General features: G+C 37.7%; 2 protein-coding genes and 9 non-coding genes across 12 annotated transcripts; 9 read left to right on the top strand and 2 right to left on the bottom strand.

Annotated features, from left to right (window-relative positions):
• Positions 1-5689: 5689 nt before the first annotated feature.
• On the bottom strand, positions 5690-8079 carry LOC111437751 (putative pentatricopeptide repeat-containing protein At1g56570). Its single transcript, XM_023075810.1, has 2 exons — positions 7405-8079; positions 5690-7247 (listed from the first exon to the last, which is right to left on the bottom strand). Exons 1-2 carry the CDS (start codon positions 8017-8019, stop codon positions 6051-6053), a joined length of 1812 nt encoding a protein of 603 aa, XP_022931578.1. The 5' UTR covers positions 8020-8079; the 3' UTR covers positions 5690-6050.
• A 364-nt stretch (positions 8080-8443) lies between these two features.
• LOC111437783 (Golgi apparatus membrane protein-like protein ECHIDNA) lies at positions 8444-10508 on the bottom strand. Of its 2 annotated transcripts, none has more exons than XM_023075851.1 (6): positions 10324-10508; positions 9857-9913; positions 9576-9779; positions 9402-9461; positions 9184-9310; positions 8444-8688 (listed from the first exon to the last, which is right to left on the bottom strand). In XM_023075851.1, exons 1-6 carry the CDS (start codon positions 10336-10338, stop codon positions 8600-8602), a joined length of 552 nt encoding a protein of 183 aa, XP_022931619.1. In that variant the 5' UTR covers positions 10339-10508; the 3' UTR covers positions 8444-8599. The 2 variants fall into 2 exon arrangements, with proteins under 2 accessions (XP_022931619.1, XP_022931620.1); XM_023075852.1 differs by having other exon boundaries at positions 9576-9671; positions 10324-10486.
• An 11348-nt stretch (positions 10509-21856) lies between these two features.
• On the top strand, positions 21857-21930 carry TRNAN-AUU. Its single transcript has one exon. It is a non-coding gene; the product is annotated as a tRNA-Asn (tRNA).
• A 1596-nt stretch (positions 21931-23526) lies between these two features.
• On the top strand, positions 23527-23600 carry TRNAI-AAU. The gene has a single exon. It is a non-coding gene; the product is annotated as a tRNA-Ile (tRNA).
• A 171-nt stretch (positions 23601-23771) lies between these two features.
• On the top strand, positions 23772-23845 carry TRNAI-AAU. The gene has a single exon. It is a non-coding gene; the product is annotated as a tRNA-Ile (tRNA).
• Positions 23846-24008: 163 nt separating this feature from the next.
• TRNAI-AAU lies at positions 24009-24082 on the top strand. The gene has a single exon. It is a non-coding gene; the product is annotated as a tRNA-Ile (tRNA).
• A 950-nt stretch (positions 24083-25032) lies between these two features.
• On the top strand, positions 25033-25106 carry TRNAI-AAU. Its single transcript has one exon. It is a non-coding gene; the product is annotated as a tRNA-Ile (tRNA).
• Positions 25107-25272: 166 nt separating this feature from the next.
• On the top strand, positions 25273-25346 carry TRNAI-AAU. The gene has a single exon. It is a non-coding gene; the product is annotated as a tRNA-Ile (tRNA).
• A 140-nt stretch (positions 25347-25486) lies between these two features.
• Positions 25487-25560, top strand: TRNAI-AAU. The gene has a single exon. It is a non-coding gene; the product is annotated as a tRNA-Ile (tRNA).
• Positions 25561-25937: 377 nt separating this feature from the next.
• On the top strand, positions 25938-26011 carry TRNAI-AAU. Its single transcript has one exon. It is a non-coding gene; the product is annotated as a tRNA-Ile (tRNA).
• A 732-nt stretch (positions 26012-26743) lies between these two features.
• Positions 26744-26817, top strand: TRNAI-AAU. The gene has a single exon. It is a non-coding gene; the product is annotated as a tRNA-Ile (tRNA).
• The last annotated feature ends 4 nt before the right edge of the window (positions 26818-26821 follow it).

The following is a 26821-nucleotide window of genomic DNA, read 5'->3' as shown; positions in this document are numbered from 1 at the left end:
TCTAGGCTGGATCAGTAAACTACCTGCCTACACCCTCGTTGGGTTCAGAACAATAAAACTATCTATCTTATGAACATTAACTACATGTTACTTTGCCTTTTCAGGTTAGAACAGTAAACTACCTGCTTCTACGCCCTTTAGGGAAGAGTCAGTAAAAAAAACCATGACTCTCCCCACTAGGCACCCCTGATTTGGTACTAGAGTCGTAGTCTCCCTATGACTATTAATATCCTCTATGGATGACAACTAAATCAAACATAACAAATAGACCTTACCTCTATAAGTTAGTTCACAAAAGGGGTTGTGCCCTACTTCTCCCTACGAGGTACCTAGTCAATCTATGAAGACTATGGAAAGCATAACTCAGTACAAATACGTAATCAGTAGCTCATAGTCTATGAAATTCATAATTCACATTTTGTATAACATAGCAATTGGTCAAACTCACAATCGGGCAATAGTGGACTATCCAAACCCTAAATCAATGTATAATAAGGAATAAAGACATACAACCTGCTCATCATGTTAATTAAGTAATGATAATCAACCTCAACATATTAGGAAGCATATAAATCCAATTATCTATTAGAGATTACATGTTCATGCATGTGGAAGCTATACAACGGTAACTATAATCAAGGACTAAAACTAGTGAAAACGTATAACAAGGAAGAGATACATCGTTTAAGTATAACTCTCATGGAACTAGGTTTACCCAGCTCCTAAGTATAGTCTAAATCCTTTGCACTCATTCTAAATTGACTTCTACAAGCATTTCTTAGAAACTTGCTCTATGCGGTTACTTACATTAATGTAGACTTCTCGAGCTTGTTTCGAGTCTTCGAGGATAGTCCGAATTTCTCCAAAATTTCTCAATACGTCGTACATTAAGTCAAAAGAATAAAACTAGTGAAAATGGCTAGCTTCAAATTTGTTAAAGAGCAGGTTAAAAAACTAACCGTTGACAGTATTGTCTACTTGGTTTGTCTTTTTCCAAGTGAATTAGAGAGGCAGATCTGATTGGTACGCTATTTGCCAATCTTTCTTTTCGTGCGGGTGCCACGGAATGGGTGAAGATCACCAAAGAGCAGGGCCAGATCTTGATGTAGATAGGAGTTATCAAGCTGAGGGGAGAAGGAAACTCACATTGTGTAATGACCCGAAATTTTCTACTTAATTTAAGGTCGCTATTGTATATGTACCATAAACATTGAATGCGGAAGACTTCATTAAAATTCCATAAAACATAACCTTTATATTAAAACACAGCTATGGACTTACGTGTTCCGAAAACATCTTTAAAACGACACAACAGAAGACTAAATAAAACGAATAAGAGTTTAAGTTAAAAGCATTCTATTCTAGCCTAAGTCTAAGAAAATAAATACCACTATCCTATGCATGTGACATGGTCTCGAGTTGCGATGCCATTGTCAGCCGTACAAGAATTCCTTGCCTTAACTTGAAAAATGTAGTAGCACATGACTTGGGTATTCAAAGAAATACTCAGGAAGTGACCCCACTATTGGGGTTAAATGCAACAATCACATGCAATGAGATGATGGGACCTATCTTTCATTCCGTTTTCCCTACGATGCTGTCATAACGGGTAATTTTGGACGTGTACCATATACTCTACACACAGCCCATACGTGCGAGTATGGGCTCACCAGCTAGTTCGCACATCGCTAGGCCACCTTCTTTATCCGGTGGGCATACTCCGGGAGCCCCTTAGGCTGGACACCCACTAGAACTAGTAACTGTCACGGCAGTGCTATGCAAAGCATAACGATCGTTGTCCTACCATTGGATGTACGTACCCTCGTGATGGGATAGGGGTATCCCCCCAAATGCATGAGTACACATAATGCATGAGATCCCAAAACTTTTTCATTTTCATTATCCTTTAATACAACCCCGCTAGCATTATGTACATATCATATCATTTTTCATATCATTTCAGATATCGTTCATCATTCATGTCATATCGTTTCTTATTCTTTAGTTCTCAAATCATACATAATTCTAACGGGGTTATATTTCATGCCATTTATCGTAATTTCATGTCATTCATATCATGTTGTATACACACAATTTAAGAGACCTAACATAACGTTTCTATGCTTTTAACATAACATTTCATCATATACACGTCATATCATGATATATTGCATCACAATGTATCGTATCATAAACGAGTCATAACGTAAATACTTAATAGTCATATCGTTCTCTAACTTATCATAGCCTTAACTTTCTTATACCTATCACAGACATATCATTACGTGAACGTACCTTAGTCATTTCATCACAAGAACTTAACCTAACGCTATCGTTCTATCAATCCTAACGCTATCGTTCTATCAATGTATCACAAACCTATCCCTTTCTACCCGTTACCTAACCGTATTCTTCCATCAATCTCTCTTACCCATATCACTCCGGTATGTAATCTAACCTTAACGTTTCATGAACGTATTTTACTCCTATCGTTACATTTTGTTTTGTACATCCTTCTTGTATCTTATCTCAAACATATCCTTGAACACATCGTACCATAATTATTATCATACAATTCACCTATTATAACATATACATAACATACAGGAAGCATATCGATCTACAGACAATTCACATTTATCAATATATATGATACGTGCAGAACCACAAGGCACGTGTCAACATCAAATATAACCATGACGATAGTAAGGTCACTTACCTGGTTAGCTTAGGTTGATGTTCCGTCATTATCTTTAATGAAAGTCCATTGAAATCCAAGTCAACCTATGTGAGCCCATGACATCAATTTCAAGTTTAAATTTCTACAAAATTGTTTCTCTAATTTATGTTGACCCATGTGTTATACTTCATGCGAACGTTACCGTCTTTGCCTGAGTTAGGTCTTGAAATATTTATATAGGTTTGTTATAGTATTATTTTCATACAAACTATTTAATACTCATTAAAATTTTCCACATATTCTATTTTCTCTTAGGTGTTTAATACAAGATAATTTCAATTATATTCACAATCTTCCCTTCCTCTCTTAGATTTTCCCTTCTTTATCTTAACTGTTTGAGGATGACTTTTAATATCATTAAATAAAATAAAAGGAAAACTACTAACCTCTTCCAATGCTACTTGCTAGCAAAATATCTCTTATAGCAAAACTTAATCGAACCTTTTTGTGTTTGTTTTTGCAGAGAAGAAATTCTGATACTTCAAATCTGTTTAGTCCTCTCTTTTTATTTTTGTTTGTTACCTTAGCAATTACTTTTGGCCAATTTAATCGATTCTATTTTGTTTCTGCTATTGATCATGACCTATCTCTCTAAGCTACATAAAACTAAATAATTGAATAAAAGAGAAGGAGATATGAGATATAACTTACCAGAAATGTCAAATCTCTCTCCCATAAATTTTGATCATCTCTATAAACCATCTTCTATAAATTTGATGTGAGGCATTTTTGTTTTCTTGTGAGGCATTTTTGTTTTCTCATTTCTGTTTCATTGTGCACCGTGAGGTGTGTTGAGGAGAGATCATTAGAGAGAGTGGATGAGGGAATAATTGTTTTTATTTACTTATTTATAAATTTATTATTTTTTTTTATGTAATAATAATTTTTATTTGTTTATTTATTTCTTTGGGCGGTTACATTATGCAGGTCTGAAAGTCTCCTTACTACGACCTATCTATTAATATCCCGTTAGTAACTTTTATCTGTTGAGCGAGGGCCCTTCCACCCGCCACCGACTAAAGCTCTAATGTAGAGAGCTAACCTACTAGTTGGCTTACTTGCTTGTTAGAGGACTAGTTGGGGTCATCTTCTCTAACTTGTGTGCGTGCCATTCTGCTTTCCTTCCTTCGTTCCTTTCTCTTCTTGTCTGACAAGGAGCTTGACCCAATAGGTTCCCTTGGATCGACTCGACCTCTTGGAGAGCTCCCACGTCTGCTCAACTTCCAATCATGTCTCTACCATATGTTTCCCCTTTTCTCTTACTCGGTTCTGTCTATTCCTTTTATGCTCCTTACTCGTGACATCAATATTCAATTTTCTTATAATATTTGTCAATCATGTAACTCAATTTTCAACATACTATAAGTATCATACAACACAAAATACAATCAACATATAACAATTTCTTTTTTTTTGATGCCCCAGATTCAGAATCCAAATTCGGAATCCAAATTATTACAAGGTGTATTATCTTCTATTTTTTCCTCGTACAATCACCTCAAATTCTTATCTTATACGTTGAATAATTCATATGCTTATGGGGATTAGATAGGCCTAATCTAAAATAATTTTGATGCACACAACTGAATAATGCAAAAAAAATTTCTTGTTTTCAGTCCCAAATTAAATTAATTTATACCCACACATCTTTGCTTAAATGAGAACTGAGTTTCCGCATCACCAGGAACGTGGTGTAGAAGGAATAATTATATAAACATAAATCAATATACAAGAAATCATTTTCTTCACTTCACTTACCAAATTATTTGTTAATTATGTGTTTTAATTAAACATTATTATTATCAATAAAAAAAAATACTAATATAATAATTGTATCATTTTAAATCTCAAAGTTTTGTAAGTGTATCACACGTTTGCAACTTTATGGTTCTACAAATTAAAGTCTTAAGCTATCCTTCAATTTGAAATTTTTTGTATAGACATTTGAAAAAAATCTCCCTCGTTCGATAATAAGCAATTATTTCACTTATTCAAAGTTCAAAAATTTAATTGATATACTTATAATTTTGCATTTGTGCAATCAAATATTTTTCAAATCAAATCTGATAAAAAGATGGTTAGAGGTTTTAATTGATACAATTATTAGTTTCCAATTTTAATGGCCTCAGTTTCGTATGTATATCCGTGTCACAAATTCATTGGCTATCATCCCTCCTCCTCTTGCAAGGATACTATTTCTTCCTGTGTCAATACCACACTAAACTTGTGAATTCTCTATCTCTTGCTTGTTCATGTTGTTTACTCTTCCCAATGGCATTCGTGTAATTCCAGAGAAAATGAAGGGCAAAAGAGAAACCAATGGACTATATGAATCCTACATCATTTTCCCTGCCTTGCTGATTCAGAAGCAAAAGATAAGAGAAAAATGTCTGTTGTGACACAGGAAATCAAAGGCAAAGCAGATGAAGTGTACCATGGAGATGAGATAGGGCTTCCAAATGGGCTCTTGCCCTTGAAACACAATGGAAGAATGTGGGATTGTTAAAAGAGACACGGGGTATGTTAGTAGTTGCTTAACTTGAGGAGAAAGTTTAAGAGATCAGTTGAGTTTTCTCCGCTATAAATACTCATAAGATATATGTTATTTTCGCAACAACAGAAGAGAATTAACAAACATAAGTGCTTAAGGTTCCTCTATTTAAAAATCTCTCCCCCTTTAAGTTGTTCTTCTACTTTCCGTTATTTGTTTCGACATATTTCAATCGTGGGTCATTTCCAACAATAGATACATATGTACTGTATGAAAGACATCCGTACCTTTGAGCATTTCTTTGAAAAAGGCAAGGTGGCTTCAACATAAAAGAAGATCGCCCCAACATTTTTTGTTTCAAGCACCTTCGACACAACTCATGACCATTGTTAGTCTTTAATTAGGAATAATTAGGAAGAATGGTTAGTAGTTACTCAACTTCAAAAGAAAGTTTAGAAGAGCAGTTGTGTTTTCTCCGCTATAAATACTGATAAGATGTATGCTATTTTCACAACAACAAAGAGAATTAACAAGCAGAATTGGTTAAGGTTCTTCTATCCAAAAACCTCTCTCTCCCATCAAGTTGTTTCTTCTATTCAAAAACCTCTCTCCCTTCAAGTTGTTCTTCCATTTCAGTTATTTGTTTCGACATATTTCAATCAACAATAGATACGTACGTAGTATATGAAAGACATTTGTACCTTTGAGCATTTCTTTGAGGAAGGCAAGGTGGCATCAGCATAAAATAAGATCGCCCCAGCATTTCTTGTTTCGAGCACCTTCGACGCCGTTTTTGGAAAATATTGATATTCATGTGGTCTATGATTCATGTTGTGAATCTAAATCTGTGACATCCCCATCATCCTTCATATGCCAAACAAGTAGTTTAAGAACTTTATGCACGCACTCTATGTGAGGCCCCATCTTATCTCCAACCACAAAACTATAAACTTCATTTCTAATTTCAATCCAACTCTTTCCCACTTCTTTCTTGTTGTCCATCCCTTTCATCAGCTTCCTCATTTTCGCAAACTCACCCCATTTGCCTTCAGCTGCATATATATTGGACAACAGCAGGTAAGTCCCTGCCATATTCGGCCTTGTATCCAATACTCTCTGAGCTGCCAACTTTCCTAGATTTGAAAGCTCATATGCTTTACATGCTCCCAACAGGGCACCCCAAACCGACTCGTCGGGTTCAAATGGCATACTCTCGACTAGTTGAAAAGCTTCCTCGACTCTCCCAGCACGCCCAAGCAAGTCCACTACACATCCATAGATCTCGTGGTCAGGGTTAAGATTGTAATCCTCCACCATTGATCTGAAATAACTTAGACCCTTGTTCACAAGTCCAGCATGGCTGCAAGCACTTAGGACCGCCATGAACACGATCCGATCAGGTTGAATTCCACTTCGAACCATTTCATCGAACAACTTAATGACCTCTTTTCCATATCCGTGTGATCCATAGCCAATCATCATGGTAGTCCAGGACACTAAGTCTCTTCGAGGCATATCACAGAAGAGTTTGTGTGAATCATTTATGTTCCCGCATTTCGCATACATGTCGATAAGTGCATTCACCAAAGCTACACTATTGTCAAATCCTCTACGAATGATTCCACCATGAACCTGTTGTCCACACCCTAAGACTGCTAAATTGGCACAAGCTGCTGTAATACTTGTGAATGTAAAACAATTTGGTTCATAGCCTTCAGACCCCATTTGCGAAAATAAACTTAAAGACTCGCTGGAATCTGATCTTTCATACCCTGCTATCAAGGTGTTCCATGTAATCAAATTCCTTTCAGTCATTTCACCAAAACATCTCTTTGCATCACATAAACAGTTACACCTGCAATACATGTCGAGTATTGAATTCAATACTGGAATATCAGAATGGAGGCCATATTTGGTGACTGCTGCATGTATTTGTTTTCCATATGCATACGAGCCGATTGAAGCACAAGCTCTAACCGCGATGGAAAAGCTAAACGAGTTTGGTTCAACATTATCCTGTTCGTCAAAAAAATTCAATATTGCAAATCTGATAGGCCTCTAATCTTTCAATTTTGTATTTAATAAGTTCTTGTCATTAACTATCTTGTAAAATAGATATGAACGATGAAATAGAGTGGTGGAAGAAGTAAAAAATGGTTAAGGCTATAGTTACCAGTAACATTTGCCTGAAAACTTGAAGGCCGCTGTAGCCATCACCTCTGTGAGTGAACCCTGCAATCAAGGTAGTCCAAGACACAGCAGTCTTGAGAGGTATATCATTAAACACAGTCAAAGCATCATCCATGGTAGCACAGCAAGTAGCATACATATCCAAGAGTGCATTCTGGACATACATTGACCCGTCAATACCATGCTTCGTGGCCAAACTATGAGCCAAAGTTCCACATGAAAGAGCCTTCATGCCCTTGCAAGCCTTGAGAACACTAGACAGAGTGAAGGCATTTGGGTGAATATCACTCCTAAGCATCTCACAGAACACAGCCCATGATTGAGTATAGTCATTGCAAGAAGTAAAGCCAACAATCATAGCAGTCCAGGCAACCACATCTCTTTCAGGCATTTCATCGAACAGGTTACGAGCGTGTTTGGATAGGCCTTTGTCGAAGTATGATTTGATGAGATTTGTAGCCCAAATGGATGGCGATTTTGGTGTGAAAGGTGGGGTTGATTGTAAAGTGGTGGAGTTGTTAATCCATTGGAGAGAGTTTCTTACTATCAATGGGATTGGGTGGAAACGAGTGGAGGATGCCAGTTTGTTGGCGCTCATCCCTGTGTTGCTTCTGATCAAACCCCGCAGCTTTCAGTTCAAATTTTTTAAGAGCATTGTAACGCCCAAATGGCCACTTCTCATTTTCTACTCACTTTTTCAAGGTTCAAGAAATTTATAGGTTTTTCCCCAAACATTTCTAATATCAAAAACACTTTATTAACCTTTCTAAAAATTTCAAAAACACTATTAATTTTTTTTTTTAATAGCTCAAAAATACTCTTATCCGTGAGTGCCGCGTTTCAAAAATGTCCCTAAACTTTTAAAAGTAATGCTAATTAAAAAAAAAATGTAAATAAATGGTTTTTGTCTATATATTAACAGTTGTCGATGTGTGTTCATATGATTCAAGAATCCGAACTATCGGATGGAAACCGTAAGATTGAATTGGACATATGGGTATGTATACCAAAAAGAAGATTCATTTCATTGGATTTTCAGAATACAACAACTCATTATTATTCAATCTTTAAATATTCGTATCCAAAAAGAAAAAAAAAAAAAAAAAAAAAAAAACAGTTGAGAAGGAAGCCCAAAATCCAAGGCAATAATAATGCCTAAAATAATATGAACATTTACATCAAACAACGCTAAAAGCTGATTGTAATGTAGAGGAGAACTGGGAAGCAATGGTTTGTGTTGCAAATCGCTGAAACTGCTTCTTCGCATCTGATACAACAATCACAAACATTATATCAATCTTAGAACAAAGCTTCTGTAACTTTCAGATCATCCCTCCATTCTACTTCTTCTACTTTGTTCTTGAACAAACCAAACAACAACAACAACGGGGCTATATATGCAACAGTCCAAACCCACCGCTAGCGGATATTGTGCTCTTTGGACTTTCTCTTTTGGGCTTGGCTTTAAAACGCGTATGGTAGGGAACTAGGGAAAGGTTTCCACACCCTTATAAAGGGTGTTTCGTTCTCCTCCCTAACCAACGTGGGATATCACAATATATATATATATGTATATGAGCTATTTGTAGCGATATGCATGTCCAAGGCTACACTACAAGTTTATAAACGAAACAGATATCTATCTTCTCATATCCTGCCATGCTGCTTGGTATAAAAACAATACAATGAATATCAATTATCTTCAAACAATGATTGAAATGATGTATGAACACTAAAGGAACTTATTGGCTTGCTTGCTTACCTTTACGGCATTTTGTAAAACCAATAATGTTTGCAATGCTCAAAGTCAAACAAACTCCTACAACAAGAAGATAATCTGCTTGCAACTTTATCAACGAGAATATTCCCAGCACAGTCCATGCCACGGCCTGAACATTGAAGATCATAATCATTTAATCATGCAAACAAGACTTTACCAGGCCAATTATGAAAATATTTGGGATCATAACATTTTCTTACTGTAAGATACAAGGTCCACCAGAACAGCCAGGAATCTTTTTTGTTCATCCGAGCCAATGACTGAGGTATAATCAAGGATCCATGTGCATTAGAAGCGAGAAATAAACATTAAAATGCTGTCCTGGTAACATAAATGCGAAGCAAGTGGTGAAGATGTAAAAACTAAGCACTCACCTCTTGATCCAGGCTTTCAAATTTCCACACACTCTCACCCAGATCGTCTATTTCATTCCACCATCTCAAACCAACCAAAATACGCCCACTCACATTCTTCACAACCCAGAAATCGAGAGCAGCCAGAAAAACAGTCACCACGAAGATGATAACAAAGCTATTGAAAAACAGAGAGGAAAGAATGTAAAAAGCCAGTGCTCCAGCCTGTGCAAAACAACCATATAAACCCCAGAGATCACTCAAGAATCAACTCATTTAGCATCATCGTTACATAAACATACCTTAAAAAGAACATGAAAGAGACAAGTCCTCGGATTCGCGTAATTTTCCGCAGGCGGCTGTACGCATTAGAGGGATCGTATGAGTTAAACGGTGGTAGTAATGACTCCGTAAAAACATTCCAAATCTAGAAAGCCAATGGAACCCTAAGTTCATTTTATTCACCCAAGCAATCTAAAATCGAAACCAGTTGAAATTCAACCAATCTAATTTGAAAATCCTCCATAATTTTCCCGTCGTTAGCTCAGATCTTACATGAATCGCGAATTTTCATTTACTTCTACCATACCCCTATCTTCGGTTCTTTCAATCAAATCACAAACAAAAAAAAAGTAGGCACCATTGTAGCCCCAGGCGAAAATTTCAGATTGGATCTAACAACAAGCGCAGGGAGAGGGGGAAATGCCGTTCCCAGAAGATCAACAACATTACTAAACAGACCTTAAAAAGTTGGAGAGAGTAAATCTACCTCGTTCGGATCCATGATCGGGAAGTTGGAGAGATTTTGCAGAAATTATTTTGTGGGTATGTGTTGAATTTTGCTTGTTGATGCAGAAATGGAGAGCAAATGCCACTCCCTCCGTCGCTATGCGTCGATTTAGTGGAAGTTACCCTATAAAATTTTACCTATTTCTCAATTATTTATGTCTATACATATGAAGACTTATTTAAGTGCTAGCATGAACTTGAAAAAGTTGTTCTATGATGGGGTTGGCACCATCTAGACCCATCATATTCGAGTTAGTTGTCTACAGCGATATTTGGAGGTCGGTAAACTCCTTAGTGTCATGCTCAACATGATCACCATCATCACCGTAGTGTACGCGTCCGTACTCATCATTGTAGCGTACGCGTTCGTACTCATCATCATAAAAAGGGGAAGTGTCCCAATGCTTATGTACGTACAAAAATGCATGAGTTCTCTCTAGTTTTTCGTCTTTAAACGTCTTTATGACACAACCCTAGTTTTCATCTTTATATTACGGTTAGTAATATATGTGCATTAGCTTTCCATCTTAACATCCTAACATCATATAGAACATTTTGTGGGGTTGTGCCTTAGGCCGAATCATCGACATAATGCAATATGGCATTCACAACATGCATCTCAACTTAATAATGGAAAATACCATCATATTAAGAAATCACATCATACATCGTCATCCCAATGCAATCGAAATACGCCAAACAAATCCTAGCACATCATCAAACGTCACCGTATAACTCATAGATTGGAATTTTTTTTTAAAAAATAAAAAATAAATAATAAGTAAATAATATATAAAAAAAAAAAGAGTAAATAATATTAAAAATTACTTTATAATTGCACAGTAATCTAGAGGAAAGAAAAAAAATACGGTCGGAGGAGAAACACAGTGGTACAATAAAGAGAAGAAAATGGAAGAGATGAGAAATTATAATTATTTGTACCCAAAGAATATAATATTATACAAATTATTATTATTTGTACTCTCCCATTATACAGATAAGTGCGTTAATTCAGATAGCCTAAAAACAAAAATCAACTATGGTTAAAAATGTGTGAACAACCTAAATAAAGAAAAATCATAACTTTTTATCTAACATGCACTGTTGAAGGTTGGTGTTGGATATGGCCTTGTGTGGCTCGAATAAGACAAAAAAATCCAAGGGTCAAATGAAGACTTTGCAAGTATGTCACGAGTGCCTAATTGGGTAGGATAGTTGTGAATCAAAATCAAAAAGCACGAACTAAGCTCATTTGTCGAGGGCTTGAGAGTTCAAATGGACAGAGAGTGAATTAGAAGTAATAGGTTAGTGCTTTTGAAAGAGTCATTCGCATTAAAGGAATAATGTCAATGATTGCAAGTAAAGAAGTCAAGGGTTAGATGAGACATGCGCTAATCGAGTGTCAAATGTGTACAATGCAAGTCCATATGGGTAAACGACATTGTTGCAAGAGAGGTAGCTGAGTCAAACGGGGGAGAGCATAAGAGAATGGGTTGCTCACTTTGAAGAAGTGCTCCAAGAAGCGAGCACACGTGTGTTCCTTGAGCCATCACCTCGTAATAGCCAATAAATAAATAAACAAAAAAAAAAAAAACCTTTCCCCACCTCTCTCTCCACTAACCTCTCGTCCCTTCCCACCATTACTACCAAAAAACAGAAAAACAACAATGGTCACATTTACTTGAAGAGAAAAATGAGAATAGCCTTTAACTAGTTGATTCACCGGAGATTTACATGAACATAGATCTCATCAATAAGATATATATTAAATTTCATTTTCTTTTATCCTATTTCTTTTTTTTAGAAATCCCAGTAAATTATAGTTAGATTTTCATTAAATGATTGCATTGTTTAGCTTTAGTTAGAAACTAAAAGTCAATCATTTATACCAATTCTAGTTAAACACTAAGACAAATTCTAGTTAAATTAAGACTAAGACAAATTCTAGTTAAACATTAAGACAAGGAAAGACACTAGAAATTTGGAATACATGACAACAAAATTAAAAGGCAACAGAGTAAGTATTAGATAAAAAAAGAAGATTCACAAATTAAAAACCATAAATTAAATATAAAGAGAAAAGTAAATACATAGAGCAAAATAACTTAAAATAGCTCTATCCATTTTTTTTTTTTTTTTTTACTCTTATATCATGCGCTCACATACGTTGATTTGGATTTCAAAGGACCGAAATCAAACTTTCATTAAGGATATATTCGTGACAACAACTTAAGCTAACCAGGTAAGTGACCTTACTATCAGCAGGGTTATATTTGATGTTGACACATGCCTGTGATTCTGCACGTTTCATATATACTGATACGTGTGAATTATCTGTGAATCGGTATGCTTATATTATGTATGTTATGTTATAATATGTGAATTATATGACAATAATTGTGGTACGATGTGTTCAAAGATATGTTTGAGATAAGATACGAGAAGGATGCACAAAACAAAATGTAACGATAGGAGTAAGATACGTTCATGAAACGTTAAGGTTAGGTTACATACTGGAGTGCTATGGATAGGAGAGATTGATGAAAGAATATGGGTAGAAAGGGATAGGTTTGTGATAGATTGTAACACCCGCTCATCGTCAACGTGATTCACAGGAGCTACCACTGACATCGATAATAAACTTCGACAACCAATCATAAATTTCAAAATCTTTCCAAAAATATCCAGTAAAAACATTTAAAACCGGTACTATCTAAATCTTAAAACGACCAAAGTAAATTCTTGACAGCGAAAGTATAAGTACACAAAATAGACACAGACATGGATTCCCAAATAGTCTCTAGCCCGCTGGTCTCATCCTCATCCTCGGTTGGCCTGCATCAACTAAATTTGGAAAGAAAAGTTAAAAATAATTTTGATGAGTAATTAAATTACCGAGTAAGTAGCCAGTTTATTTTTCATGAGTTTATAACTAATACGGGTGTTTTTAAGTTTTATTTGCCATTGACTTCTAGTTTCTCTTACTAGGGTCATCTATTCATTAATGAGGTATCTCAGCTACCTCCCGCTTAGGTTACTGACTCTCTCTCGATATGCTTATCTAGAATTTTTGGACTCGTATGTAAGACTCACTCTCGGTCAAATACGGCTCGTCTACTAATTTCTCTGGCGGCCTGTTTATCTCATATACCAACGGTCAGGAGTACTCATGCTCCCTGACTTAGCACACAGCGTATTGGTCAGGACCTCCGCGGGAATTAGTAGACTATCATACTCATATAAATAAGCCAGAGCTCAACCACCAATAAGCATATCATAACCTTTCCATTAATATGCATAACATACTCACATTTACTGCATGCTTTCATACATTTTTTATGTTCAACACATAGAACATTCCGGCAATCATTTATATCATTTACTGCATGCTTTCATACATTTTTCATATTCAACACATAGAACATTCTGGCAATCATTTATATCATACTTACATCACAGGTAAGTAGTTGCAATATACAATAAACATTCAATATCATCAAAGCTCATCTTAACATACTAAGCTCTTATTCAGGTAAACAACATACTCACATGTTGTAAAATAAGTTAAGAACTAGTTCAAAGATGGATATGCTACTTACCTGATTTCGAACTCCTTTTCCCTTGGATGTATGTTTAATAGGGTATTTCAACACAATTCTTTTCCATTAGACCGGGAGCCAAAATAGCTTTACACGCGCCAACACAAGTTCGGGGTGATTTTCTCACGTGCCTGATCTGCGCACAGTCGTGCTCTCACTCACGAACTCCCACGCGCCTCGTGTGTCTCTCACCGCTCGTCTTCAATCTCATATTTCTGCAATTTTTCCCAGCTTTTCCATTAATGCCTATTATATCCGAAAGCCATATTCCACCTCTACAGCCCGTATTTCGTCCTGACTTCTACTACAACTCTATAGATCTCCTTATTACGATTCTAACAAGCCCTATTTCATACTTTATTACGCAGTATAGTCCAAGATATCGGAATTTAAAGATTCGATCAAATGGGTTTTCTTACTTTCGAATAAACGCCTAATATGGCTTATCCCTTGAGCTTCCAACGCTGATAGTTTTCCACAAGTGTTCCTCTAATCTCAAGCTTGCACCCCGACAAGGAAATCACCAAACCATGAGTATTTCCAAAAGATTCACCAATTTTAACTCTCCTCTCCTGTTTTCCTATTTTTATTTCTTTTCTATTCTTCATTTTTTTAATCTCACACGCCACATCATCACTCTGACTTCTCACCAACCCAACAATTTCACACCACTTCAGCACCACCAAACACTCCCATCGTTCTTTCTTTGCCCCCTTCAATCCACCTCTTCATTCCTCATTTCTCCATAAAATGTTAAGGCTATGATAAGTTAGAAAACGATATGACATGTTTATGATACAATATATTCTGATGTGATATGTTATTTTTAGATTGTTTTGTGTGATCATTGAGGTAATTGTTGTATGAATTGCATGTTATGAAACTACATGTTAAAAGCATGGAGAGTTATGTTATGTTTTCTAAATTGTATGTATACAACATGTTATGAATGACATGATATCACAATAAATGAAATGAAATATAACCCCATTAGGATTATGTATGATATGTAGACTGAACAATGAGAAATGACATGTTAAGCATGAAAGATGATAGCGAGGTTATATTCATAATGATAAAAGTAGAAATGTTGGGGACCTCATGCATTATGTGTGCTCATGCATTTAGGGAATACCCCTATTCCATCACGAGGGTACGGACGCGTATATCCAATGGCAGGACAATGATCGTTATATTTTGCATAGCGCTGTCGTGACGGTTACTAGTTCTAACGGGTGTCCGACCTAAGGAGCTCCCAGAGTATGCTCGCCCGACAAGGAAAGTGGCCCAGCGGTGTGCGAACTGACTGGTGAGCCCATACTCGCATGTATGGGCTGTGTGTAGAGTATATGGTACACGTCCAAATTACCTGTTAGGATAGTATCGTAGGAAAATAGATTAAAAGGATAGGTCATGTTATTGCATTCGCATGTTCTTGCATTTAACCCCAATAGTGGGGTCACTTACTGAGTATTTCTTTAAATACTCAAAGTCATGTGCTACTACATTTTTCAGGTTAAGGCAAGGCATTCCTTTACGGCTGACGACAACATCGCAACTCGAGACCATGACACATGCATAGGATAGTGGTATTTATTTTCTTAAACTTAGGCTAGATTAGGATGTTTTTAACTTATAGGCTTATTTATTTTATTTAGTCTTTTGTTGTGTTGTTTTAAAGATGTTTTCGAAACACGTAAGTCCATGGCTGTGTTTTAAGATAGAGGTTATGTTTTATGAAATTTAAATGAAGTCTTCCGTATTCAATGTTTATGGTACGTAGCGACCTTAAATTAAGTAGAAAATTTCGAGTCGTTACACACCTAATGCCTAAGGTGGTTGGCTTCACAAGAGTGTCAAGACCAGCATTCGCTTGAGAAGAGAGCATCAGACTGGACATGGGTGACACAGTAAAAAAAAGTTGCGGCAAGACAATAAAAGTTTTAGTGCAGCGTTTGCCACGTGAAAGTGACAAGTTGATAAGTTGGCTGAAGTGCATTGTCAACACAAGACTATGTTACAAGCTTTTAAGCCTTGCTTCCAAAAAGATATGTGGCCATGACGAGAGAATGTTGTGTTACAGATCTCTAAGCGTCTAGAGTGCTCTCCCCCTAGCTAAGGCTAGGAATGTCGAGGCTAGTTTTTTTCATGATTTTCTGGTGAGTTCCTACAAAGTCCGAAAAGTGGGTGAAGTTAGGTCCATAAAGGGATAGTCCATAACCATTGGGCAAGTTGTGTTTTGTTGTGCTTTGTTGTGCTTATGTTGCGAGTCTTAGAGACTTAGAGAAGGTTCGACAGTGGGATACCCCATAAGTAGTGTGGAAGTTTCCATATTCATTCTAAAAGCACAACAAGTCAGTGGGTCAAACAAGCAGCTAGTTCGATATTCGAGTTGTCATTGGGACGATGTCGAGATTAAATTGGGGAGAATGTCACAATCGATGAAATAATTGTACCCTCAAGAAAGTCATCGAGAATGATGACTAGGCTAAATGGGGGAGAGTGTCACAACCTCACTGAGAAAAAGTAGGTTGTAACCCCACATGCAAGACAGACAAGGGGCGGCCCTCATGTGGCACCCATCTTGTTACGTGAAGGCCAAGATTGAGAAGTTTCATGATGCAACCAAGGAGGACGATGCATCATCCAACACACCAAGAGTGTGCATCCAAGCTAAGTCCAGGCATACACAAGGTTTGAGAGAACGAGGTGACACGAGTGTCAAACCTCGAGCCATAACCTCAGAAGTCATGGTTTCAATATGGGGTCAGTTTCTAACAGATGTGTTTGAGCAAGCCAAAATGGCTACGTTGTCACGAAACATGAGATGACATCACGATGCATGGATTGTGTTGTTGGGAACTGAGATGAGCACCCATGGAAAGGAAGAAAAAGAAAATAAAAGGAAATTAATATATAAACATACAGTTGTGTGAACGGTATCTATAGCTTCGTGGGTGGACCAGGGGTTCCTGATCAGTTCCCACTGCGCACAGTCATTTCTCATGGGAAATTAGTCCCCACGTCGTATAGCCCGTTAGCTGCACGGGAATGGGTTGGGTCGCACCCCCCCCCCCCCCCCCNCCCCCCCCCCAGGGGACTGTCATAGGCCTAGGAGGTACTCAACACACCTAGGCTAGATACCATGTAGTCTTAAATAGCCATGTAGAAGTAGTGCCTCATAGGGAGATATCGGTCATTTCAACTCGGCATAAGGAACCCTTAGGTATCAAATGAAAGGACGATGAACTAGTGAAGCTTTAAGGAGCAAGCTCCAAGGGGCAAGTCCCAAGGGGAAATCTCCAAAGGGAAAGTCTTTTTTTGCCTCGATTCCTCTCCTTTCTGTTGGGATTTGTGCCATAAAGCTCGTAGTTTTTTGTAATTGAACATTTTCTCATTCATGAATTAAGTAATTTATTATTGTGTGAAACATTATCCAATAATCATATAAGATCCAATGTTATTATGATAAACTTGAACAGTATGTAATTGACATATAAGAGGATCATGTTCAAGTAATAACCAAAAAGGTCTATAGTATATGGATAAGGTTGGGTGTCTTATCCTGGTAACACTATTGATATGGTCCGCTTTGTAATTGTTACAAATGATTTGATCCAAATCATTCATGTGGAGACATGTTAGTGGAGGTATCCTATACAATGAGTTTGTATAGGACTGGACCACGAAATAGTTAATCTCTATTTATAAATCCATAAATTAAGAAGATTAATATTTCATAGGATGATCATGTGCGACTCGATCTTAATCATGAGTGACTTATGAATTCCGGTCTATGAGGACTTGTCTTTTGATTTGCATGGGTGAGAATGACTTTTGTAGTTGATTCAATATGCCTACCATTTTGGGGACTTGACCAAATAGGGAGCTAGGAATATAAGCTCAGATGGAATTCACTCCTTCCCACATAGGGTAAGTAGACGAGTAATTCTCTTAAGTGCTGATTTTGGGACTTGAACAATGGGGCCCCACCCTCTCACTGGCCCGAGAGGGACTCAATTTATGATTGGATCATAAATGAATTATTTATTAGAGAATCAGTGGTACTTAAGGTACAAGATGTAATTACGGGGGTAAAACAGACTTTTGACCCAGTTGTAGTTACGAATAACTCGTGAAGAATCGACTTGTCTTTGATAACCCATGGACATAACTTGTCCTACAGTGCATAAGAGTTCAACTATAGGACTATAGTGGAGTGACCTATAGGTAATGAATGAAAATTAATTAATTAAAGAATTTAGTTAATTAATTTGATGAACCTATAGGTTCATAAGGTTCCCACGCTAGCTCATAATAACATCAAAAGGTAAATTTAGTTGAAAGAATAAAGTTGAAAGGTTCAAATTAATATATTTTATATATTAAATATTAAAGGAAAAAAATAGATTTAATTTGAAAAGTTCAAATAAGAAAAGTATATTTATTGTATTTGATACATTAAATATTAAAAATATATTAATAATATTAGATACCTTAAATAAAATATATATTCGAAAATAAAATGAGATTCCATATATATTGAGATAGATTATGATATTTAAATATGATTTAAATAAAATATTATTTCCTAATATGTAAAATATTGGAATATATATTTGGCAAAATATTCCTACAAAGTCCTTAGAAATAGGACTCTAGTAATGAGCCAAAAGAAATATAGTTTTTACACCTTCTCAGTTATAATTCTCCTATTATTCTAAAAGGTTCCCACAAGCCAATTTATTGGTGTTAGAGTCATAGCACGGAAGACTGTGTGGAAAAGCTTCGTTGTTAAGATCGAGAATCATAATCTACGGTTTCTACAAAGGTATGAGTTATTGCTTTCCTATTTACTGCTTATGTTTTAATTCCTATTAAAAATCAAATGTCTCCCAATGCTTCCGCTACGTGGATGAAGAGTTCATTCCCTTCACTTTCTTCATCTATGCCCATTCACTTACGCTGATTAGCCTTTTTTGCCTCGATTCCTCTCATTTCTTCATCTATGCCCATTCACTTATGCTGATTAGCCTTTTGGCCTCATACATGTTCAGAATGCCTCGATTCCTCTTCTTTCTTCATCTATGCCAATTCAACAAAAGACTTATTAGCTCAGTTGATTAGAACGTTGTGCTAATATCGAGAAGGTCGCAAGTTTGAAACTTGCATGGACCAAATCTTTTTATAGTTATATCATTGCCACACCTTGATTCATCTCCTTTCTTCATCTTTACCTATTCACGTACTGTGAATGTTTTAACACGTATGCTCATTAGCCTTTTTTGCCTCGTACATGGTCAGAATGCCTCGATTCCTCTCCTTTCTTTATCTATGTCCATTCAACAAAAGGCCTATTAGCTCAGTTGATTAGAGCGTCATGTTAATAATGCGAAAGTCGTAGGTTCGTAACATGCATGGGCCAAATTTTACTATTGTTATATTAGTTACACTTCCACGCCTTGATTCCTTTCATTTCATTATCTATGCCTATTCACTTACGCTGATTATGCTTTTTTGCCTCGTACATGGTCAGAATTCCTCGATTTCTCTCATTTCTTCATCTATGCCAATTTAACAAAAGGCCAATTAGCTTAGTTGGTTAAAGTGTTGGGCTAATAACACGAAGGTCATAGGTTTGAAACAAGGGACTGACGCTCTGGAACGACCCCCTCTGTGACTATACAGCTTGACGACACGCCTCGTCGCGACCAGGTATTCATTCTAACCCTGTTTAGTAGGATATGAGTGGTTGCAAGGCTGTAAAAATTTGATGTTTGTCTTGGGAAGGTGGTAACTATGATTACGTTTTAGAGTGTTTAATAGTGAATATTCACTCTATTACTGTCGATGTTAGATTTGGGTTATTGTTAGGAGGCCGAGAGGGTTCACGTTATAACTTACTGGCCTTAGGAAGACAAAGGGGTGACTTCGCAAAGTGCGTGACGTCCAACCCATAGAAATGTATATCAGACCTTCTAAGGTCTAGTAAGAGATGGATAACTATGGCTCAGCCTCCCATGACCATAATTCTAGATGTCAATCATGTCTCCTTTGTGACCACATTGTAGGCCTAGACAATTTAGAACATGCCTTAGGGCAAACCACATAGTAGACCCAGACAAAGTTCTATAGGAGTTATGCACCCCTCAAGCAAACGAATTTCATAAGTGAGTTTGGTTAAGTTGGAGGTCGAGAAATAAGATTCACCAACATTGAGAGTGAAGCTATAGAGGACATGGCTTCAAGGTCAGTTGGAATCTTCACGAGCTAAGTTTCAGTTATGGACTTCCAAAAGCATGATGTGCCCTTAATGTCACTAAAGGGATATGGGGTGCAGGATATTCCCATTGATGGATCACCTACTAGAGAATAAGTTGCTTTGGACCTTGGTGGAGAGGACAAAGTCTAAATGCAGCATCTCGTTATTAGGACCACCTTAAAAAAAAAAACGAGTTTTAATCTATCCTTTGGTCAAGATAGACGTGCTCACAAATAAGATTCACCAACATTGAGAGTGAAGCTATAGAGGACATGGCTTCAAGGTCAGTTGGAATCTTCACGAGCTAAGTTTCAGTTATGGACTTCGAAAAGCATGATGTGCGCTTAATGCCACTAAAGGGATATGGGGTGTAGGATATTCCCATTGATGGATCACCTACTAGAGAATAAGTCGCTTTGGACCTTGGTGGAGAGGACAAAGTCTAAATGCAGCACGTGGTTATTAGGACCACCTTAAAAAAAAAAACGAGTTTTAATCTATCCTTTGGTCAGGATAGGCGTGCTCACAAAGTAAAGGACGTGGAACCGTCAAGGTAGTCTGGTGAACCTCGGGGTCGAGAACAGCAGGAAAAGAGGTCAAGCTATGGTCACACTATCTCCGTTTGGAGAGAGAAAACCTAGATGTGTGTTAGTAAGAACCTACTCTCGTATAGGTCACCCGGATTACAAAGAGTAGGATTCTAGCTACACACATGAGTGTGACGCCATACTCGTGAAGCATGCTTAGACAGAGGTAGAACTCTTAGACAACAAGATGCCAAAGACCACCAGAGGGTAGTGAGATGGTGACTTGTAACCAGGTAAGACTAGCAAAGACATGATACGTCTTAGAGAAGATACTAACATAGCATCCTCAAAGTTTGAGGGAGACTAGCTACCAAACAAGAGTCTTCAGAGAGTTCCCTAGAATACGGTACAAGAACTTGAAAGGTTCAAGTACTTGAAAAAAATCCAGTGATGAGAAATCATTACGAGAGGAGACGTGACTAGCTGAGTCGTAAAGATACTGCATGAGTTAGCCTAGGTGAACGCAAAGGACTCATGCAAGGATCCCTTACTTCCAAAAGAGCCCGTACATGGCCCAAACGAGTATTAATACTCAAGTGAACTACGTGACGGAGCGTCTCGTATGAGGAAAGACCTGTGTTAACCAAATGAGATACAATTCGAGGTCATTTTTGGTGAAGCGGTAAGGACCGCAAGGGTCCCAACAAGGTCAAGATACCTCCTATGAGGATCAAAGAGAGGGACATGTTGAGGACTGCCTTCTAGAGTCATGAGGAAGGTGAGCTTACTGACAAGCCCTTCCAGAGTCATGAGAAAGTGTAAGTTTACAAAAATCAAAGGTTCATGAGATCCTCTTGCTATCATCATTATAGTCGTCTTTGACGATATGACAATGAACACTTGAGGAAGGTTTTTGTGGTGTTATGAACATATCGATCATGTGCTAAGATCTCCAAAGTGCCGGTGTTGGTTGTCTGAGATGACATTCAAAGTTATGTGGTGTCAAGTGGAGAGAGTGCATCGTAGACACCGCTAAGATTGAAGTAGCTATGAGGTGGTTCAAATAACTCAAGTGGTTAGAGTGTGGGGACCTTAACCACAAGGTCAAGGGTTTAACCCCTTGTGGCTGGAATAGCTCAGTTGGTTAGAGCGTGTGGCTATTAACCACAAGGTCGGAGGTTCAAACCCTCATAACTACGACTAGTTGAAATTGCATTTGAGCCTAATACCGTCATGGTATCCGACTTTATTGTTATATCAGGTAACACTGCCTCTCTTAATCTATGCCCATTCCCTTACGCTAATTAGCCTTTTTTGCCTCGTACATGGTCAGAATGCCTCGATTCCTCTCCTTTCTTCATCTATACCCATTTAACAAAAAGCCTATTAGCTCAGTTTGTTAGAGCGTTGTGAATAATGTGAAGGTCGCAAGTTTGAAAACTACATTGCCACACCTTGATTCCTCTCCTTTCTTCATCTATGTCTATTCACTTAGGTTGATTAGCCTTTTTTGCCTCCTACATGGTCAGAATTCCTCGATTCCTCTCCTTTCTTCATCTATGTCCATTCAACAATAGACCTATTAGCTCAATTAGTTAGAGTGTGGCCTATTAGCTCAGTTGGTTAGAATATCGTGCTAATAATGCGAATGTCATATGTTCGAAACTTTTTCCTCGTACATGGTCAGAATGACTCGATTTCTCTTCTTTCTTCATTTATGCCCATCCAACAAAAGGCCTATTAGCTCAGTTGGTTAGAGCGTTGTGCTGATAATGTGAAGGTTGCATGTTTGAAATTTGCATGGGTTTTACTAATATCAATTACACTGTCATGCCTTCATTTATCAACGCCTATTCACTTAGCTGATTAGCCTTTTTTGCCTCGTACATGGTCAGAATACCCGGTTTCTCTCCTTTCTTCATCTATGCCTATCCAATAAAAGGCCTATTAGCTCAGTTAGTTAGAGCATCGTGTTAATAACACAAAGGTCGCAGGTTTGAAACCTACATGGGCCAAGCCAAAAAGGGTATTGGTTATATCAATCCTTTGCAGGTTTGAAACCTACATGGGCCAAGCAAAAGGGTATGTGTTAATATCAATTACACAGCCATGTCTTGATTCATCTCCGTTCTTCATCTATGCCTATTCACTTACACACTGATTAGTTTCGTACATGGTCAGAATGCCTCGAGGTTCGAAACCTGCATGGGCATATCAATTACACTGCCACGCCTTGATTCCTCTCCTCCTTCCTTTCTTCATCTATTCACTTGTGCTGATTAGCCTTTTTTGTCTCGTATATTGTCAGAATGCCTCGGTTTCTCTTCTTTCTTCATCTATGCACATCTAACAAAAGGCCTATTAGCTCAGTTGTTTAAAGTGTCATGATAATAATGTGAAGGTCGCAGGTTCGAAACTTGCATTGGCCTAAACTAAGGATTTACTATTGTTATATCAATTATACTGCTATGCCTTGATTCCTCTCTTTTCTTCATCTATGCCTATCCACTTACGCTAATTTGCCTTTTTTGCCTCATATATTGTCAGAATGCCTCGATTTCTCTCCTTTTTTCATCAATGCCTATCCAACAAAAGGCTTATTAGCTCAGTTGGTTAAAGCATCGTGCTAATAACGTGTAGGTCATAGGTTTGAAACCTGTATGGGCCAAACCAAAGGGTATTGGTTATATCAATTACACTGCCATGCCTTGATTCATCTTCGTTCTTCACTTATGCTGATTAATTTTTTTTGCCTCAATTTTGCTCCTTTCTTCATCTATTCCCACCCAATGAAAGGCCTATTAGCTTAGTTGGTTAGAGCGTTGTTCTAATAATGTGAAGGTCGCAGGTTCAAAACCAGCATGGGCCAAACAAAGAAGGGTTTACTATTGTTGGTTATATCAATTACATTGCCCCGACTTGATTTATCTCCGTTCTTCATCTATGCCTATGCACTTACGCTAATTAGCCTTTTTTGCCTCGTATATTGTTAGAATGCCTCGGTTTCTCATCTTTCTTCATCTGCGCCCATCCAACAAAAGGCCTATTAGCTTAGTTGGTTAAAGCGTTGTGCTAATAATTCGAAGGTTGCAGGTTCGAAACTTGCATGGGCCAAACTTAGGATTTAATATTGTTATATCAATTACACTTCCACGCCTTATTCCTCTCCTTTCTTCATCTATGCCTATTCACTTACGCTGATTCGCCTTTTTTGCCTCGTACATTGTCAGAATGCTTCAATTTCTCTTCATTCTTCATTTATGCCCATCTAACAAATGGCCTATTAGCTCAGTTGGTTAGAGCATCGTGCTAATAAAGCAAAGATTGCAGGTTCGAAACTTGCATGGGCCAAACAAAAGGGTATTGGTTGTTATATCAATTACACTGCCATGCCTTGATTCATCTCCATTCTTAATATTCACTTATGCTGATTAGTTTTTTTTTTTTGCCTCGATTTTGCTCCTTTCATCATCTATTCCCATTCAATGAAAGGCCCATTAGCTTAGTTGGTTAGAGTGTTGTGCTAATAATGTGAAGGTCACAAGTTGAAAGCCTCCATGGGCCAAAAACAAAGAAGGGTTTACTATTGTTATATCAATTACACTGCCACGCCTTGATTCATCTTCGTTCTTCATCTATGCCTATGCACTTAGTTGATTAGCCTTTTTTGCCTCGTATATTGTCAGAATGCCTCGGTTTCTCATCTTTCTCATCTATGCTCATCCAACAAAAGGTCTATTAGCTCAGTTCGTTAGAGCGTCGTGCTAATAACACGATTATATCAATTACACTGCCACGCCTTGATTCCTCTCCTTTCTTCATCTATGCCTATTCATTTACGCTGATTCGCCTTTTTTGCCTCGTATATTGTCAGAATGCCTCGATTTCTCTCCTTTCTTCATCTATGCCCATCCAATAAAAGCTTTATTAGCTCAGTTGGTTAGAGTGTTGTGCTAATAACGCGAATGTCCTAGGTTTGAGACCTGCATGAGCCAAACAAAAGGGTATTGGTTATATCATTACATCTCCATGCCTTGATTCTTTTCCGTTCTTCATCTATGCCTATTCATCTATTCCGTCTTGATTTCTCTCCTTTCTTCATCTATTCCCATCCAATGAAAGGCTCATTAGCTCAGTTGGTTAGAGCGTTGTGCTAATAATGTGAAGGTCGCAGGTTCGCTCCTTTCTTCATCTATTCCCATCCAATGAAAGGCCCATTAGCTCAGTTGGTTAGAGCGTTGTGCTAATAATGTGAAGGTCGTAGGTTCGCTCCTTTCTTCATCTATTCCCAACCAATGAAAGGCCCATTAGCTCAGTTGGTTAGAGCGTTGTGCTAATAATGTGAAGGTCGCAGGTTCAAAACCTACATGGGCCAAACAAAGAAGGGTTTACTATTGTTATATCAATACACTGCCACACCTTGATTCCTCTCCTTTCTTCATCTATGCCTATTCACTTACGTTGATTCGCCTTTTTTGCCTCGTATATTGTCAGAATGCCTCGATTTCTCTCCTTTCTTCATCTATGCCCAACCAACAAAAGGCCTATTAGCTCAGTTGGTTAGAGTGTCGTGCTAATAACACGAAGGTCGTAGGTTCAAAACCTGCATGGGCCAAACCAAAGGATTGATGGTTATCAATTACATTGCCATGCTTTGATTCATCTCCGTTCTACATTTATCCCTATTCACTTACGCTGATTAGTTTTTTTTGCCTCGATTTCGCTCCTTTCTTCATCTATTCCCATCTAATGAAAGGCCTATTAGCTTAGTTGGTTAGAGCGTTGTGCTAATAATGTGAAGGTTGCAGGTTCAAAACTTGCATGGGCCAAACAAAGAAGGGTTTACTAGTGTGTTATATTAATTACACTACCATGCCTTGATTCATCTATGCCTATGCGTTTACGCTTATTAACCTTTTTTTCCTCGTATATTGTCAGAATGCCTCGGTTTCTCTTCTTTCTTCATCTATGCCCATCTAACAAAAGGCCTATTAGCTCAATTGGTTAGAGCGTCGTGATAATAATGCGTAGGTCGTAGGTTCAAAACTTGCATTGGGCCATATTAAGGATTTACTATTGTTATATCAATTACACTGCCATTACTTGATTCCTCTCCTTTCATCATCTATGCCTGTTCACGATCTCTCCTTTCTTCATTTATGCCCATCCATTCTCTCCTTTCTTCATTTATGCCCATCCAACAAAAGGCCTATTAGCTAAGTTGGTTAGAGCGTCGTGCTAATAATGCAAAGGTTGTAGGTTCGAAACCTGTATGGGCCAAGCAAAATGGTATTGGTTATATCAATCAATTACACAACCATGTCTTGATTCATCTTCGTTCTTCATCTATGCCTATTCACTTACACTGATTAGTTTCGTACATGGTCAGAATGCCTCGATTTTGCTCCTTTCATCTATTCCCATCCAACGAAAGGCCTATTAGTTGAGTATGTTAGGGCGTTGTGCATTTTGCTCCTTTCATCTATTCCCATCCAACGAAAGGCCTATTAGTTGAGTATGTTAAGGCGTTGTGCTAATAACGTGAAGGTCGCAGGTTGCAGGTTCGAAACCTGCATGGGCATATCAATTACACTGCCACGCCTTGATTCCTCTCCTTTCTTCATCTATTCACTTATGCTGATTAGCCTTTTTTGCCTCGTATATTGTCAGAATGCCTCGGTTTCTCTCCTTTCTTCATCTATGCCCATCCAACAAAAGGCCTTTTAGCTCAGTTGGCTAGAGCTTCGTGCTAATAACGTGAAGGTCGCAGTTCGAAAATTTGCATGGGCCAGCTAATAACACGAAGGTATTAGCTCAGTTGGTTGAAAACCTGCATGGGCCAGCTAATACCTTCGCCAGCTAATAACGCGAAGGTATTAGCTCAGTTGGTTAGAGCGTCATATCAATTACTTTGCCACGCCTTGATTCCTCTCCTTTCTTCATCTATACCTATTCACTTTGTCAGAATGCCTCGGTTTCTCTCCTTTCTTCATCTATGTTTATCCAACGAAAGGCCTATTAGCTCAGTTGGTTAGAGTGTCGTGCTAATAACGCAAAGGTCGAAGGTTTGAAACCTGCATGGGCCAAACA

Source organism: Cucurbita moschata, unplaced genomic scaffold (assembly GCF_002738365.1).
Source record: "Cucurbita moschata cultivar Rifu unplaced genomic scaffold, Cmos_1.0 Cmo_Scf00066, whole genome shotgun sequence".
Taxonomy (NCBI): domain Eukaryota; kingdom Viridiplantae; phylum Streptophyta; class Magnoliopsida; order Cucurbitales; family Cucurbitaceae; genus Cucurbita; species Cucurbita moschata.
The sequence above is the reverse complement of the archived record's forward strand: the minus strand, read 5'-3'. Positions and strand labels throughout refer to the sequence as shown.